Genomic DNA, 15,116 nt, shown 5'->3' on the forward strand with positions numbered 1-15,116 from the left:
ATCCTGCTGTTAATGCTTCATGACAAATGTGTGGGGAAGCAACCTACTCAGAAGGAAGACTTATTCGCATAATGTAATTCAAGTGAAAAGGATTATGATGTGAATCTGGGCGAACTTAAAATGTGACCGAAGAGAACAAATAATTCTTTCAAAACCTTGAGTAACACACAATGGTCCACTTTGTTCTGGGGGCAGGGACATAAACCCTATTTAAAACAAAGGTCAAACCTGTCTGTTCACTTCATATCACAGTTTACTCTCGCCTCACTTGCTGAAGTCACCAAACCAACTGACTCATGTTCGTGGTTGACACATTGTAGGTCTTTAAATTCAGGAAACATGAAACTTTAGCATAGCGTCATTTCTTCCAGAGTGTCTAATTAAACCCATTTTTCCGTAGAGAAACATTGGTACTGCCCTTTAAAGAAGACATTGCTTTTTCAGTCCGAAACCCTGGGGTGATGTTGGTCATCCACCACGCTTTACCAGCTCTGAAAAATCTGGATTTCCGCAAAAGAAGTGCAACTATTTCTTGATCTCCAGAAGATACTGAACTGAAAGGTGAACTGGTCTACATTAAACCTGATGTCTGTGTATACTGCCTCTGGCTTCCACTGGATACCCTAAACTCTCTGCATCTTTTTGAACTCAGATACAGTTTTAACAAAAATCTATGAAAGCAAATCTCTCTTCTACTGCCATAGCGCCCTCTTGTGAAACTTGTGTGGTGTAACTCTACTAAGATTTCAATAAAACAATTTCTGCATCAAGCAAATCTTTATTTTCCAAACACAACACGACAAGGCATCAGAACACACCAAAAAAATCAGATCATGTTGGAAAATGTTTTATTGGTGGTTCTGTTGGTCTATACAACACCAACAGACATGGATACAGAGATTACCGAACATGAGATGCAGTGACAGAACATGACAGCTAAAAGGTTTTGTATCGTTCCAACACCGAGACTGAATTTTAAAAGTGAGAGGGTACAATTAACCATACAACCTTGTAAAAATAAAAAAAAAAGAGGAAAAAAAAAAAAGAAATGGAACAAAACGACAGATCACAATCTGTAACGCCTTTCCTCGTCTGAACAGTTTGCGACGAATCAAGCTTCAACCATTAATCTGTAACCGCCCCCTCTCTTTCTCGGTATTCAGTCCCATAATGAAGATTTCATAATCCCATTATGTGATCTGTAATGATTGCAACAGATTGGAAAAGTAATGGGTGGTCTTTTTTTTTCTTATTTAAATCTGTGATAAAAGCAACAAAGCCGTGGTAACTGGGAGCTCATCGCCAGCCCTGTGCTCTCCCCTTTCTTAAAGAAGGGAGAAGATCCATACACCTCCTGAATCACTGAGCTTCTCAAAGCTCTCCTGATTCAATACCGAATTTAAGCCTCATTGTACTTCCAAAACGACTCGCATGTTGAAGACGTCATTTAAATCATTAATTTATGTCTTTAAGCAGAAAACTATATTTGCCAAAGTCGTTATCGTTCGGTGCTATCAAGTGATCTTTTCTGGCTTTGGCGAGCTTCATCAAAAGGAATTCCCTGCGATCTTTCCACTCTTTCAGTTCCTCTTCACCATGTGCCAGTTTACAGTGTTCTTCCTCCGTGCAAGTACCTTTCAGATACCTGGACAACGCAGACATATCCATTACCAACAGTAAGTATTTAATCCATCTGATGACTTCATACATATGAGTTCATACATGTGCGTGTATCTGTGTGTGTGTGTGTGGACTTACCTCTCACAAACTTTGAAAGTGCCAGTTGGGAAGCGGTACTGCCAGCAGTTCTGATCATCCTCAGAGTTAAACACTCGTTCCTTATGCTTTTCAGAGGTGATGTGCTGCTGCCACTGTTTGTCACTGTTACAATTCTTCCCACACAGCCAACAGTGGTTACCGGCCTAACAACAACCAGGTAAAACACACGGCGTTAGTCCACTCTATTCCCTACAACAAACTAGTCCATTTCAGTTCCAAATTCTATCCAAAAACAACACCAAAAAAAAAAAAAAAAGGACATCAAGCATTGCAAATACCGGGCCATAACAGCTAGAACAAAACAGTACAAAAAAAAAGTTTCCTGAACTTCACAATGAGGTACATCCTAAAATTGTGCAAATGGAGAGGATGTTGTTTTCAGAGAAAATAACATCGAGCAGAAACCTTGACTCAATGAGGTCTAATCGGAAGCCTTGCTAAATGAACTGGTGACACTGGTGTGAGAACAGTTAACGGTTGCTCTCCGGTGAAATTCCCATACCACTTCCTCGGCATAGTCCGTGGGCATGTGGATCTGCTTCCCGTTCTCTCGGATGACGGTGCTGGAGTTCTCCTCGCTCCAACCCGGCTTCTGAGACTGAAGCCACAACTCATACAGCTGCTCCATATCTGAGACTACACACAGACAAATGGGTTTATCATTATTATCACTGTTATTACTGATGTTCTGCTGTTTACATTCTGTCCATTATGGGATGGTTTCTGATTGGATGACGCTGGTGTTCTCTTCACTTACTGTTGTTATCTTTCATGTATGTCCACATGTCCTTTTCTTCCGGGCTGTGTGCAAAAGTGCAGTTCCCAATGTACTGACATTTCTTGCCAGCAGCCACATGCAAGCAGATCTGTCAGGTTTGGAAGAACGTCAGAATCAGACAGACTGTTAAACCAAAGGACTTGCACAGGTGCTTCCTGTGGTTCTCTGAACTCTGGGGTTTTCCACATTAGGTCAGTGAGTGGCTTGAAATAAGCTCTTCTTGTTTTGTCCATCATCTTAATGATTCCGCAGTGTTTATACTATACTTGGGTAATTAATCTTCATTGGTCCAAAAATTTGGCTAATCACTCAAACCAACCTATACTTCCTATAGACATGCTACATGTTTCTGTTTGCAGTTTCTACATTGTTTGATTGGCAACCAAAACATATCTAGCCTTGTTTTAAATGGATCTTTCAGCTGTAATATTGAGATCTTACATGGTTAGGTTCAATACTCATGTCTTGTGGGAGGAAATGTTTGCACACAGGACTATCTGAGTCATATGAGTTGAATTAATGACTTTTAAATGGTTCTTCTGTTGTCTGTGCAACATATGGCTTCGTTGCTGAAGTGATATAATATGTGTGTGTGTGTGTGTGTGTATGTGTCTTCACACACACATATATATGTATGTTTGTTTAAAGGTCTTTGTTTAAATGAAACATTTAATGTTTAAATGCTATATGTTTGTTCATTTTTTCCAGTACCTAACATGATGGTTTCCTACCTCAAACTGGGATGGTATGGGCTTTTTTGTCGGCAGAGGACGAATTGTTGTCCACTTTTTACGTTCATTAGAGCTCACAAGAACCACTCGCTTGTCTTTGGACCAACTGGTTTGGAAAAAAAAAATAAAAGAACAAATACCACGTCAGAGTCAATTCATACGGAACCATCCATCTTCCTTTTCAAAGTGCCTCTTCAAAATGTGCACCAATGGAACAATATTTTCCAGCAGTTATTCTAGCATCACTGAGATAAAACAGGATGGAGACTCACGGATGCCTGGCTTTGGCACTGCAATACTTCTTGTTTTTGTCAGGCTCCACGACTTGGCCGTTTCTCCAGCACACCGCACAGACAAACTGCATTTTCAGATTAGGAGGGCCAAATTTCTTCAGGGCACCTGGCAGCTCCTGAAGTAAGGACACACAGTTAAAGTCAACAGAATCATTTGAGAGGCCGTAACTACTGGCAACCAAACAGAGCCAGTAAAAAACCCCAAAACCCCCCCCCCCAAAAACCCCACGTCATGACTGGGTTTTGAAAAGGTTACCTGCAGCGCTTGGGAATTGGCTTCCATATTCCAATACTTCCGTGCTTCCTGAACAATACTTTCAGGAGAGATTCCTGAAAAAAGAATAGAAGAAAAGACAGCACTCAGCTTTTTTTTTAATGTGATCTCTAAGAGACAAGACAAGTAAACATTCTTTATCATTTCTTTCATTAGAGTTACCGTAGTTAATACTAGCTGTAGATGTAACTCAGACTGGAGGAGCGTTTTGGTTTTTATTGGCTCGGGGAAAAGAGAGGAGACCTTTTGGCTCACCTCGATCGCGTTGCATCAGCCACACCTTGAGTTCAATGGGACTATGGGCATAGAAGCAGCCGTCCTCCCGCTGACAGCCGTAACGCACCTCATGACGACACAGGTCCAGCTGGCAGAGGGGAGTGTAGGGGCGGATTTTCGAGTACCTCACTTGATTGTCCTTCAGGATATGGACCAGGCATCTGAAAGTACAGCCAAATAAACAAACAAACGAAAAACAAAAACAACCCTCAGATCATTCACACAGACAAGCGCATGCCCGTATATCAAATCCAAATCCTCAAGGACATTCCACGGTGCAGGAGAAAAACCATTAGGCTTATCTCATATGCAGAAAGATCTCCCCTAACAAGAGTCAAGGCCCTCACAGTGCCGTATGCATAGACAGACCAGGGAAAAAAAAAATGCTTACTTCTTCTCCTCAAACGCATGCTTTGTCACAGGGTGAGAACAGAGACTGGGGTTGTCCTTATTGGTTTTGCTGATTATTCGGGGTTTGTGATCAAAACACACCTAAAGATTGATCAGGTTACAAACACATTAGAAACGTGTGCAAAGAGATTTGTTTTTTTGTTTTTTATCAGAGTGAAAACGAAATCAAAAGGCAGATGGGGTAGGGAAAAAAAAAAAAAAAAAGAAAACCAAAAACTTTCTTTCAAACCAGTCGGGCTGGTTAGCTTGTCAGTAGTACAGCAACAATGGAATTGTACGAGTTTGTTACTTAATCTTTCAGCTCAAACAGACAAACACACAACAAAAAATTAAACGCCACAAAACCGCTCCAGACACACCAGACAGATCTTGACCAAACCAAATTTGGGTGCGGTTAATTGCTGACATTTTTTCCATTCAGAGGTATCTAGTGTAGCATTCAAAATCACATGTGAAGTAGACAGACGGTCCATTATAAGCCGTTTTGGCACCACACCCCCACCTACCTCACAGAGGAACATAAATATGCCGTGGTGCTCCTGTAAGATCCTGGAAACTGTCAAATTGTTTTTGTTCGTGCCAAACGGATCACAAAGCTGCTCTCTGCACAGGAACCCTTTACGCTCCAAGGTCCAAACGTCAATCTCCTCTTGGCAATAAGCAAAGGTACAATGACCGGGATATCTGCATTCCTCTCCCATGGATACGTCTTACAAAAAAAAAAAAAAAAAGTCCAAAACATTTGTTTGCAATCACGGTTCATAAACAAATCAGAAAAAAAAAACGGATTAAACTAAGGGGTGAAAAAAAATGGTTTGGTTTTGAGGTTTTACCTTTGCAAATGTAGTACGGTCCAGCGTATTGGTTTTTGGTGGGCCTCGGCCTAATAAGTTTCCACCTAGGATTCGGCGAAAGCTTGATTCTTCCAAGTAACAAATCTTTTTTGCATTTGTGCTCTTCGGCATAGTGAGTGTAGTCCAAAACTCCAGACCCTTAAGGGTAAGGTACAAGAACAAATGATTGGTTTTTCAAAACACAATTATTAAACGTATTATTTCAAGATCGAAAAAATTATCCATTGAACGGTAATGGTTTTGCATGCGTTGGGAGGTCTTACCGGTTTTTACAAAGCAAGCTGAACACGCCTGTTTGAATTCGTGAGTCTCTGCCAGTGGGTTCGTGTTCAGATCCACCTCCTGCGTAAAGTGCCCCTCGGGCATTCCAAAGGCCATCCCAATAGGTGGCATTATGGGTTTTTCACTGTTGGACAGCTAGCAGGATATAAACTTCAGTTACTTTCTGATAAAAGTACAAATGGATCAAGTCCAGAAAAAAAAAAAAGATTCATCGAAAAAGGAGATGGGGTGGCTGTGGAGAAAAGAAAAGAAAAGAAAAGAAAAGAAAAGAAAAGAAAAGAAAGGAAAGGAAAAGAAAAGACAACACTCACCGGCAGAAAACTAAGCTGATCATAATTTCCAGGTGAATGAGAACCTGCGGAGAAAGAAAGACAGAAAGAAAAACAGTCCGATCCAGCTGTTTGTTCTGAGGATAAGTAAAATAAGGCTGTTTACACAAGCCATTTTTTTTTTAAACAAACATACACATAAACTGTACACAAGTCAATTTCTTTTTCCCCAAACAAAAATATGCCTAGACTGTACCTCACTCAGAAACTCATGCTGAAGTAGAGGGAAATAAGAAGTACCTGACTGGGAGTCTGAAAGTGACAAACTATCCAGTGAATCCAGGGGAGAGACGAAGGAGTCCAGCCCGAGAGGGTAGCCCGAGGAACCGGGTTTATGATAAGGCGCGGGTAAATTGACCGTGCACTGAGGAGCCAGGTTCATGAATGGATGAGTGATGTGAGCAGACATGAGGAGGGGATTAGGCATAGAGTCACTCGTGGGCATTCTGGTCGGCAAGGTGATTGGTCCCTCCACTGTTGGAATGTTCTAGAGCAACCCAACAACGAAAGCAAAAAAAGACAATATCTGTTAATAATCAACTGAATATATTTCTCATGAGACTAGAGGCTGGTTAGAAGCTTTACAGTATATTTGAAGCTTGATTAAGTTACGAGGGGAGTATATATCTCGAGGTGTACCATAGAGGGCTGAGCAGGGCTGGCTCTGTCCAAGAGTTCATCCAGTTCGTCCCCAATAATATCTGTGTCATAATCTAAACGGGGCTCTGTCACTGGAAAGGACTCGTTGGTTCTGACTCCGTTCACCAGTGGGGTGTGGACCACAGGCATGGGGGAGGGTTCGGGTTGCCGGGTTTCGACGGGAGCGATGGGGGGGATGATGCTGAGAGGGGCGGGCTCTTTTTCCACTGGCTCGGCCACAGGCGGGCACGCAGGCGTGGCTGTTGACAGGGGCGTACTCGCTCCTTGGTCAAAATGGTGCAGTTCTGTAAGAATACGGGGGCCGGTATACAAAATGAAACGTCTGGTACGACCCCAAAACCTCCAAGGAAAGAATCAGGTGTGTGCTTTGAGTATGTACAGAACTCACCCGTTTCAATGTCCTCCATGGAGGCCGATCCAGGTGAATACTATGACGTGGAGAAAGGCGCTTATTCAGTGTGACAGCAGAACAATGCCAAACAATTTCATAATGAGACAGAAAGAGAAACTAACTGCTTACCTTATCATTAGAGGCCCCTGACAAATTAGAGCCAGGTAAAACATTTAAGGCAGGCTGTTGGGGGAAAACAGATGTTACGTTACCCAAATACGTCACGATTGTGCTCCAGTGAAGTGAGTGGTAGAATATTTAACACTAATGAATTCCACTCTATGATCAGGCCTTACAAAAACATTGTGTACATTCATAAGTCAATTATAATTTCTCTGAAATGTGTTGCGTGTCTTCATTTATGCTTGCGTCACCTCCTCAATGATCAAAACACAAAGCAGGCTTTTGTGAGACTACTGATCAAAGTATTATAGCGTGATCAAAACCTGCTCTCATTTTAAATTGACAATAAACATAATAAAGTCAATGATTAACACGGGCCACAATGCAAACACAGAGATTAACCATCCTCATTTCGCCGGAGTTTTGATGCTATCACCTTGCTCCGGACGTAGGCTTTACGGATTTTAAGTCCAAGCATTTTGGCAAGCTCGTGAGTCAACTGCATCACACTAGCATCCTAAAAAAGCAAAACAAAGAAACAAACAAAGAAAAATCAACAAAAAAACCATTAAATTACAATAACAATACAATGTATTCCCGGGCCCCTCAGTTTAAAACGAGCTGAAACACAGGATCAGACCTGAGGCACTGCCATGGAACACTTGGCCACTGCTTCATAGGCCTCTTTATGTCTTCCCAGCTCTTTCAGAGACCTGGCTTTCCGATAAAGTGCTCTGTGGTTGCCTTCATTCAGGGTGAGAGCTGCGTCGCAGTCTTCCAAAGCTTGGTCATGCAGGCCCTTACAAAAACAAAACGTCCATACAGAGTTGAAAGGATATTTCGGGATTGATCCTCATAGACCGTTAACAGTGCGGTCGTGCAGTGCCGCGGGGCAAAGTCGGTCGACTTACGATATTTAAGTACGACGCAGCACGATTGGCGTGAAGCTTCTCTCTCAATTCGGCGGATATGCTGATGTCTTCCGATTCGCCATATTCCGCTATGTTTAAGGCCTCTGTGTATAATTCGACGGATCTCATCCATTCGCCCTCGCTAAACACGTCATTTCCTTCTCCAAACAGATTTCTCACCAGGTCCTGAATGAAAACCTGGGTCGGGGGGGGGCGGGCGGGGGGAACAACAACAACAAAAAAAAACAGGCACAAGTTTTTTAACCTAAAATTCAATCCAATGGAGGTGTGTATGTATGAACATTTTTGCATCAGACAAAAGAAGAAGAAAAAAGAAAAAAAAAACCCAAAACAGACAAACCTCATACTGTTCTTGAGAGCCGGGAAAAGGCAAAGTGGACCTAAACAGAGGATGTTTTGGGATTTAGAGCACATACTGAAAGACTGAGAGTTCAAGGTTAAACCGGAAAACACATGAGCAAAGCATGGAGATACAGTGGGTCGGTCATTCATTTTACTGACCTGCTCTAGGGCTGTGTCATCTAGACAGAAATATAGCCCACACATCGCAACTGGAAATTACGTACTTATCAGAACACTTTACACATAAGATCAAAGAGCCAGTCATTCATTTTTCTCATCACTACGTGGTGCTGCATTTTGATTAATGTAAAGCTTTTTTTTTTTTTTAACTGTTGACTAGTTTTGTTGTGGCAACCAGGTGTAAGATCTATGTCTCATGGAAGAATATAGGCCGGTAAAGAACCCCTTACGAAATAATACCTGTCATGAGTAAAACTAGATCAGACTCTGCCTTGCATTTATTATCAATCTATCTCATAATCATAAATGTCTTTCCATTAAAAAGGCCTTTACTCCATCATGCAACATGATATGCACTACATAAACAGCTGCCCTAAAGAATATCTTTTAAACATTAATCTTCAACAAAAGCTCTGAAGAACCCAAGATAAAAACACACATGACTTCATTCACTCCTACACGCATGGATGGAAATTTTTCCACACATATACATGGCATTTCTTTGTTAGGAAGTCACATAGTTTAAGTGCTTTCACGACAGTTTTTCTTAAGCAAATCAACAAATACAAAATCACACAACTTTTTATCCCTGTATAGCTTCTAAAATAGACTGTTCTAAAAAAGCACCAGCAGGACTTCAAAGGCCAGAATATTAAATAGACAAGTTTCAGACTAGACAGGTAAGTATTAGTTACAGAAGCAGTTCACGAGACAAAATAATTAACTATCTCTCAGGGATGAAATATATTTCCTTTCCCAAAGGTCTGCCATTAGTGAAATCTTTGACGTCAACACCTGTCCCTTTGGGAAGAGGTCCCAGCCACTTAACAAAAGACTCCACACACAAGGTTCATACGTTATACTCACTGGATAAATTGTAGTCCCTCCTGAATGCTCTGCCATCTGCTGCTTCGGTCCTGACACACGTTCGACATGTTTCCATGCGAATTTAGGACGTGCCCTAAGGGTCAATAGCCAATATGAAAAAAAAAAACCAGAATGGCAATGTCAGGACGAATCTTTAGGCATGAAGAACGGACGTAACTTATGTCTTACCGTAATGGTTAACAGGCGAGTCACTGGTATTGGTGTGGAATATCAAAATATAAACTTACCAAAAAGACAGATCACTTTTGTTTCTAGCTACGCAGAACTAATCGAACACCCTTGATAAACGAGGATCTCCGAATCTAATATTTAATGACTGGGTAACAATGACAGCCCATTAAGTACAGTATTAGTCAATCGTCACCTCGGGTTGCCAGCGGTGGCTAATTAGCTAGCTATAGCGCTGCGAATTCTTTGTTTCTTTGACTTCCTGTCAGGTGAATATTGTCCGACCCTTACTGTAGCGTGCTGATATCACAATCGTGCAATACGTTGTCTTCAATGGCAGGCCAAAAAAAGAACCAGTAAACACAAAAAGCCGTCTATATGCCTCTCGCCATTCCACAAATTTCTGCAACATTATGAAACAAATTTTACCTTCTACATAAAGTCAGATTTAATATCGACGTCAGGCCAGCGGTATGGGATTGGGAGGGTGATGTCTGAGTTACTCAGAAAAGCATGTCACACTGACTCAAACTACAATCCATTTGCGTAAAAGTAATCATTGTATAGCTTTAAAGCACAATCCCGGAAATTTAGTCAGTGCAAATTTACGAGCAATTTCGTAAGTGTAGGCACATATCTATAACAACATTTTTGCCTTTGGAGGTTGGCTCATAAATTATTTTCAGATCATTACGGGTATAGCAGAACATGTCTTATGTTATTCGTAATGTGTCTTTAAGGCGTTTTGACAACTGTGGGGTACTTACCTTAAACAGACCGGTTACGTTAATAAACAGCCAACGCTAAGTGATCTTCAGGAGTTCAGTATTACTGGACATTAATGCTTGTTACAGCACCTAAATATCATACCAGGAGAGCAGATATCCTATAACAAGCTAGCTAGCTAGCTATCAACGTAGCTGGCCTTTCACTACTTTGCCGCGCAGAAATTTTGCTATGTGTTAAATTTCATGGTATTCCTCCATGTTTCTTGTTCAGGACAGATGTAATCATAAGCACAAACAGGTATATCCCCAACACTCACCTCTGGCAATATCTCGTTTGCAACAGGGATGTGTCCTAATAGACAAGTCTTGACATTAAATGAAATATTTCCCTATGCTAATCAGAGTAACTTGGGCGCTTTGGAAAACGTGATCTGTAGTCTCTTGTTGTTGATTCCTCCTGGGTTGCTACTCAACAATAAGGAAGGGGGCCCCCTGTCGAATACCTCCAGAACTATTTTGATAACTTCTTCATTCTTCATTAAAATGTTAAAGCCACTTAAGACTTCTTTGCTTTAACTAAACATTGGTACGTAAGGTTTCTAAGCGGTTCTTGGTAGATTCAGTGTTCGCTATATCCGGCAGTTGTGCCACGGTGAACACCTAAACTATGCCGTTGGCGTTTTTGTATTTTTCCTGCTATTACAGGGTAAGCGGTACATTCATCTTTGAGCGTCTCCTTCCCTTTCCATATCCGAGCGTGATTTATTCAGTGTTTAGAATCTATGTATAAATATATTTGCAATAAACAAGTTAACATTAATCACTCAAACACTGCTTATGGTTGTTCGCGGGGGAGGGGGGGGGGGGGGGGGGTGCATCAATTTTTCAAAAAGATCAAAGATAGCAGAATCACGCGTCAAATTTAGAGGTTACACAGGTTAAATCACTCCCTGAGATGAGAAGGAGCCTACAACGCTGAGGAGTGGATGCGGAGAGAAAACTCAGCCGAGTTTTCGAGCAGGGTGCAAGGATTACATTGGAGGGCACAAGAGAGTGATGCTCAGGAGATTACTCGAGACTGCATCTAAAAAAAGCCTCGAGCTGAGTGCGCCTCTTTATCCGTACGTAAATACACTGGCTGCCACAGCGCTGTGAAGACTTGATTGTTGCATTGCCTGCACAATGCGAGCGCTGTATCGGGCATTTCTTCTGTTCTCCGGTGAGTTTCTCATTACTATGGCTCAGTTTACCTTTGTTTATGTGAAATGGTTGCTTATCAGAGATATTCCGAATAGTTCACAGGAACTGTGCGCTCAGAATAATCAGATACTTTGCCGACAATATTGCACTTACTGTGCACATTTAATTACAGTAACAACAACTGACAGAATGCAGGTTTTCCAGTTTATTTTTTGGTTTATCTCCCACCTAAGTTTATCTGTCTCTGAAAACTGCATTTGCTTGTCACAAAATAGGCGATATCTCTAACGGACCACCAAAACAGGAACAAGAATTTTTTTTATTTTAGCAATAGTTCAGTTAACACAAAGAGGCGTTTTGGAGAAAGAAAAGTGTCCACATGGAAATGAATGGACGGCGGGATGAAATTTGAGTTTACTGGATTCTGTTACAGTAGGCTACGTATGCTTTCGGCATAAATGACATCAATTTGTTTTTTTACAACCGTTTTTAATTACTTTTGACGTTTTAGTTTTGCCTCATATGTCTGAAGATCTCTTTGTGAGAATTAAACGGACAAATCTATTAAGGACTGAAATCTAGTTTGATCGTTATCGCTTTTGGCTTTGGTAGAGTCAAGTAGAGTCATTACTTTGTCCTGTTCTCTTAGAGAAAACATTGGCTTTTCCTGTTGTTCTAGATACTCCTATTCAATCGAATACACGATGCATCTAACATTCCAGCAAACGCCAATCTGAAAACACATCTAAGAGGCAAAACAGATGTGCCATATTATGGGCTAGGTCACATTTCTGTTATTTACCTTTCCGAGGTTGAGTAACGTCTATGAATGTGCGCCAGTGTTTCCTTATTTCCCCTCTCTTTCTTTTACGTATTTGTGTGGGAACACCTCGTAAGGGTCATACACGTTCATATTATAGGCATATTTTCTTGTTTCTGACCAGCAACATTTCGACGAAGTAGTCTACAGGGAAACTAGTGCATATAGAGAAAAGGACTTAGAGTCCCAGTGATGTGCGTTGGTCTGGTGATGTTCCCAAGCGTCACTGGTGTTTTCCTTTTTTTTTTTTTCCTCAGTTAGCATGGCCTCCCTGACACCGCAGAGGCCTCTGAGGATAAGAGAGGTCTTTTGGAGTTGGCAGGAGTCATCAAATGCAGCACATGGGAGATCAGCCTTAGCCTACATGATGTATGGCTGTTACTGTGGCCTTGGAGGCCAAGGCTGGCCAAGGGACAGAGCAGACTGTAAGGTATTGGCACTAGGGTCCCTTGAATCTGATCTACTACCAGTAATTTACTACGCGAAACCAAACCACTACTTAACCTTAACATTACTCTTAGTGTGGCCTTTAGGATATCCTAAGAGATCCAAAAGCTGTTTGAAATTCTGACCGTCAAAGCTGCACATAGCAACGAGTTTATATGAAGGAAAATTGAGTGTGTCATTTTCTGTTCCGTGCTGTGGCTTCAGTCTCAGACATCCAAAAGTAGATCCACCCAGGACTCCAAGACACAAAATGACAGATTCTACTTTACACAGCTTTCTAATCACAGCTATAGTTACCCACTAAACCATTAAACCATAAGACATCTTTAACACTTATTGCAACCAATAGAAACCCAGCAAAACCCCCTATTTCCTAAAACTGTAGTTGGTGGTGAGTTGGGATCTGTACTGATTTTGCCAAACCACTAAATATAGGTATGTGGAGGGTAATAGTTTGTTGAATGTTTGCAGGAGTTTTTTTTTTTTGTTTTTGTTTTTGTTATTTTGTTTTACTGTAAGTAAAGTGTACCATTAAATAAAACATAACAATGTGCGTAATACATGTTGTGGCCCGTTGTGTAGTGCGGTACCTGAAATCTGCCAATTCAGCTCTTTCTTCTGCATGACAAACCCTTTGGAATGCCAGTCACTCTTTTACTCTACGCTTCGCATGAAGTGTGTCGGATAAGCCAGTCTTTCTTTTAAATAAACACATATTGTGAAAAGATGTTTTTGGACTTTGATTTTCTGTTGCTGTTGCTGGTTCCGTGTATCAGCGCTGACCTGAAAAGGTAAATGAAAAAAAAAAAAAAAAACTCTTCAACTCGACTTTTTTAAGGTGTTGCCACAAACACGACTGCTGTTACGGGGATGCAGAGCTTGCAGGTTGCCAAACAAAAACCGACAAGTACCAGTGGACGTGTGACGACAAGGAGGCTGACTGTGGTATGTGTTTCCATATGAAATTTGGCAGAGGTAGCTTCTTTCTCTGATATTTGTTTGAACTGTAAAACGTCTGGGAGTCTCATTCAAAGAATGCAAAAAAAAGTCATATTAATATGGAACAAAACATTTATTTTAGCACTGAAATAGGGGACATTGATGTTTTGGCTTGGATCACTGTCATCAGGAACTAGCAATGGCCCGGAGGGTGAAAATTTTGTAACTCTGCTCCAGTACTGAAGGAATAACACATACAGTATATTAAATATGTAGTAATAAATGAAATGATGTAATATTTGGTTTTAATTACAATATTGGGATTTTCTCATCTTTTTGAAAATCACTCAGTCTTTTTATGATTTACTGGGTAATAGTTTCCATGGCGATTTTAGAGCAAAGGGAGTCAGTCAGTTCATTCAGGCAGAGGTAAACCAGCCTGTCTTGGCTAAATCAGAGCTCTTTTGAATCTGTGTTGTTGATATTTCTGCTTTAGATCAGTGGTGTGCACAGAAGACAGGCTAGTGTTTCTGAGTACAGTACACACATTCTGAGAGACGGGTGGGTGCCTTCGTTCTGAGGCCAGAAAGGGTAGCGTCTAACCCACACCTAAATCTATTTACAGCTCTTACCAACCGCGGTGATTACAAAGCATGGAAACACATGGCAAAAAGTAGCACCCAGAGGGGTGTTTGCAATATGTTTTCCAGAGTCCAAGCCAAAAATTAATGTGTGTGTGTGTGTGTGTTTTTGTAAGACTGTTTGTTAATAAACAGATTTCCTCTCATTTTCCATACAGATCACTTTTTTCATCTGAAAAATCGCTGACATGTTTTTTTTTATTATTATTATTATTATTATTATTTCTTATCTTAGATTCTGTGAAGGACAGATGTGCGAAAATCCTCTGCAAATGTGACAGGGAAAGCAGCCAAGTGTTTGAGAAAAGCGCCTTTTAACAGGAGGTATGCCTTATGGCCGGACTTCCTGTGTGGTTGTGTACATCCCACCTGCAATTTTTATTGATTTCATACGTACAATACATGATTACATATTTAGTCTTACATTATAGAGTCGGTTAAGTATAGGATATAATGGATTATATTTTCTTAAGGTTTTGAAGAAAAGAAAAAAGCTTAGAGATGCTGAGAAATGCTTTCTTTTCATTCTGCCATTGGTTTTGATGGTATCTCTTTATCCCTAAGCTAAAGTACTTTAATGTTAAATAAATGTTTTATCTGATGTTTTGTTTACATATACAGACATTTTATATCTATTTTTAGAAGAAACA

General features: G+C 40.8%; 2 protein-coding genes across 2 annotated transcripts; one reads left to right on the forward strand and one right to left on the reverse strand.

Moving 5' to 3' along the window:
- Positions 1–1,016: 1,016 nt before the first annotated feature.
- On the reverse strand, positions 1,017–10,823 carry zc3h7a (zinc finger CCCH-type containing 7A). Its single transcript, XM_030790031.1, has 23 exons — positions 10,737–10,823; positions 9,503–9,596; positions 8,454–8,493; positions 8,093–8,290; positions 7,822–7,980; positions 7,618–7,698; positions 7,188–7,241; positions 7,056–7,095; positions 6,647–6,951; positions 6,248–6,494; positions 5,990–6,033; positions 5,660–5,813; positions 5,376–5,534; positions 5,049–5,251; positions 4,523–4,623; positions 4,111–4,292; positions 3,838–3,911; positions 3,561–3,697; positions 3,289–3,394; positions 2,537–2,645; positions 2,282–2,415; positions 1,759–1,922; positions 1,017–1,645 (listed from the first exon to the last, which is right to left on the reverse strand). The coding sequence occupies exons 2-23, from the start codon at positions 9,568–9,570 to the stop codon at positions 1,456–1,458; spliced, it is 2,949 nt and encodes a 982-aa protein (XP_030645891.1). The 5' UTR covers positions 9,571–9,596; positions 10,737–10,823; the 3' UTR covers positions 1,017–1,455.
- Positions 10,824–11,601: 778 nt separating this feature from the next.
- On the forward strand, positions 11,602–14,851 carry LOC115827011 (phospholipase A2). The gene is given in 7 exon segments (XM_075353619.1): positions 11,602–11,638; positions 12,697–12,732; positions 12,735–12,781; positions 12,783–12,864; positions 13,724–13,831; positions 14,702–14,751; positions 14,753–14,851. Coding segments are annotated over 7 exon segments (459 nt in total).
- The last annotated feature ends 265 nt before the right edge of the window (positions 14,852–15,116 follow it).

The sequence above is a fragment of the Chanos chanos genome, chromosome 13, assembly GCF_902362185.1.
Source record: "Chanos chanos chromosome 13, fChaCha1.1, whole genome shotgun sequence".
Taxonomy (NCBI): domain Eukaryota; kingdom Metazoa; phylum Chordata; class Actinopteri; order Gonorynchiformes; family Chanidae; genus Chanos; species Chanos chanos.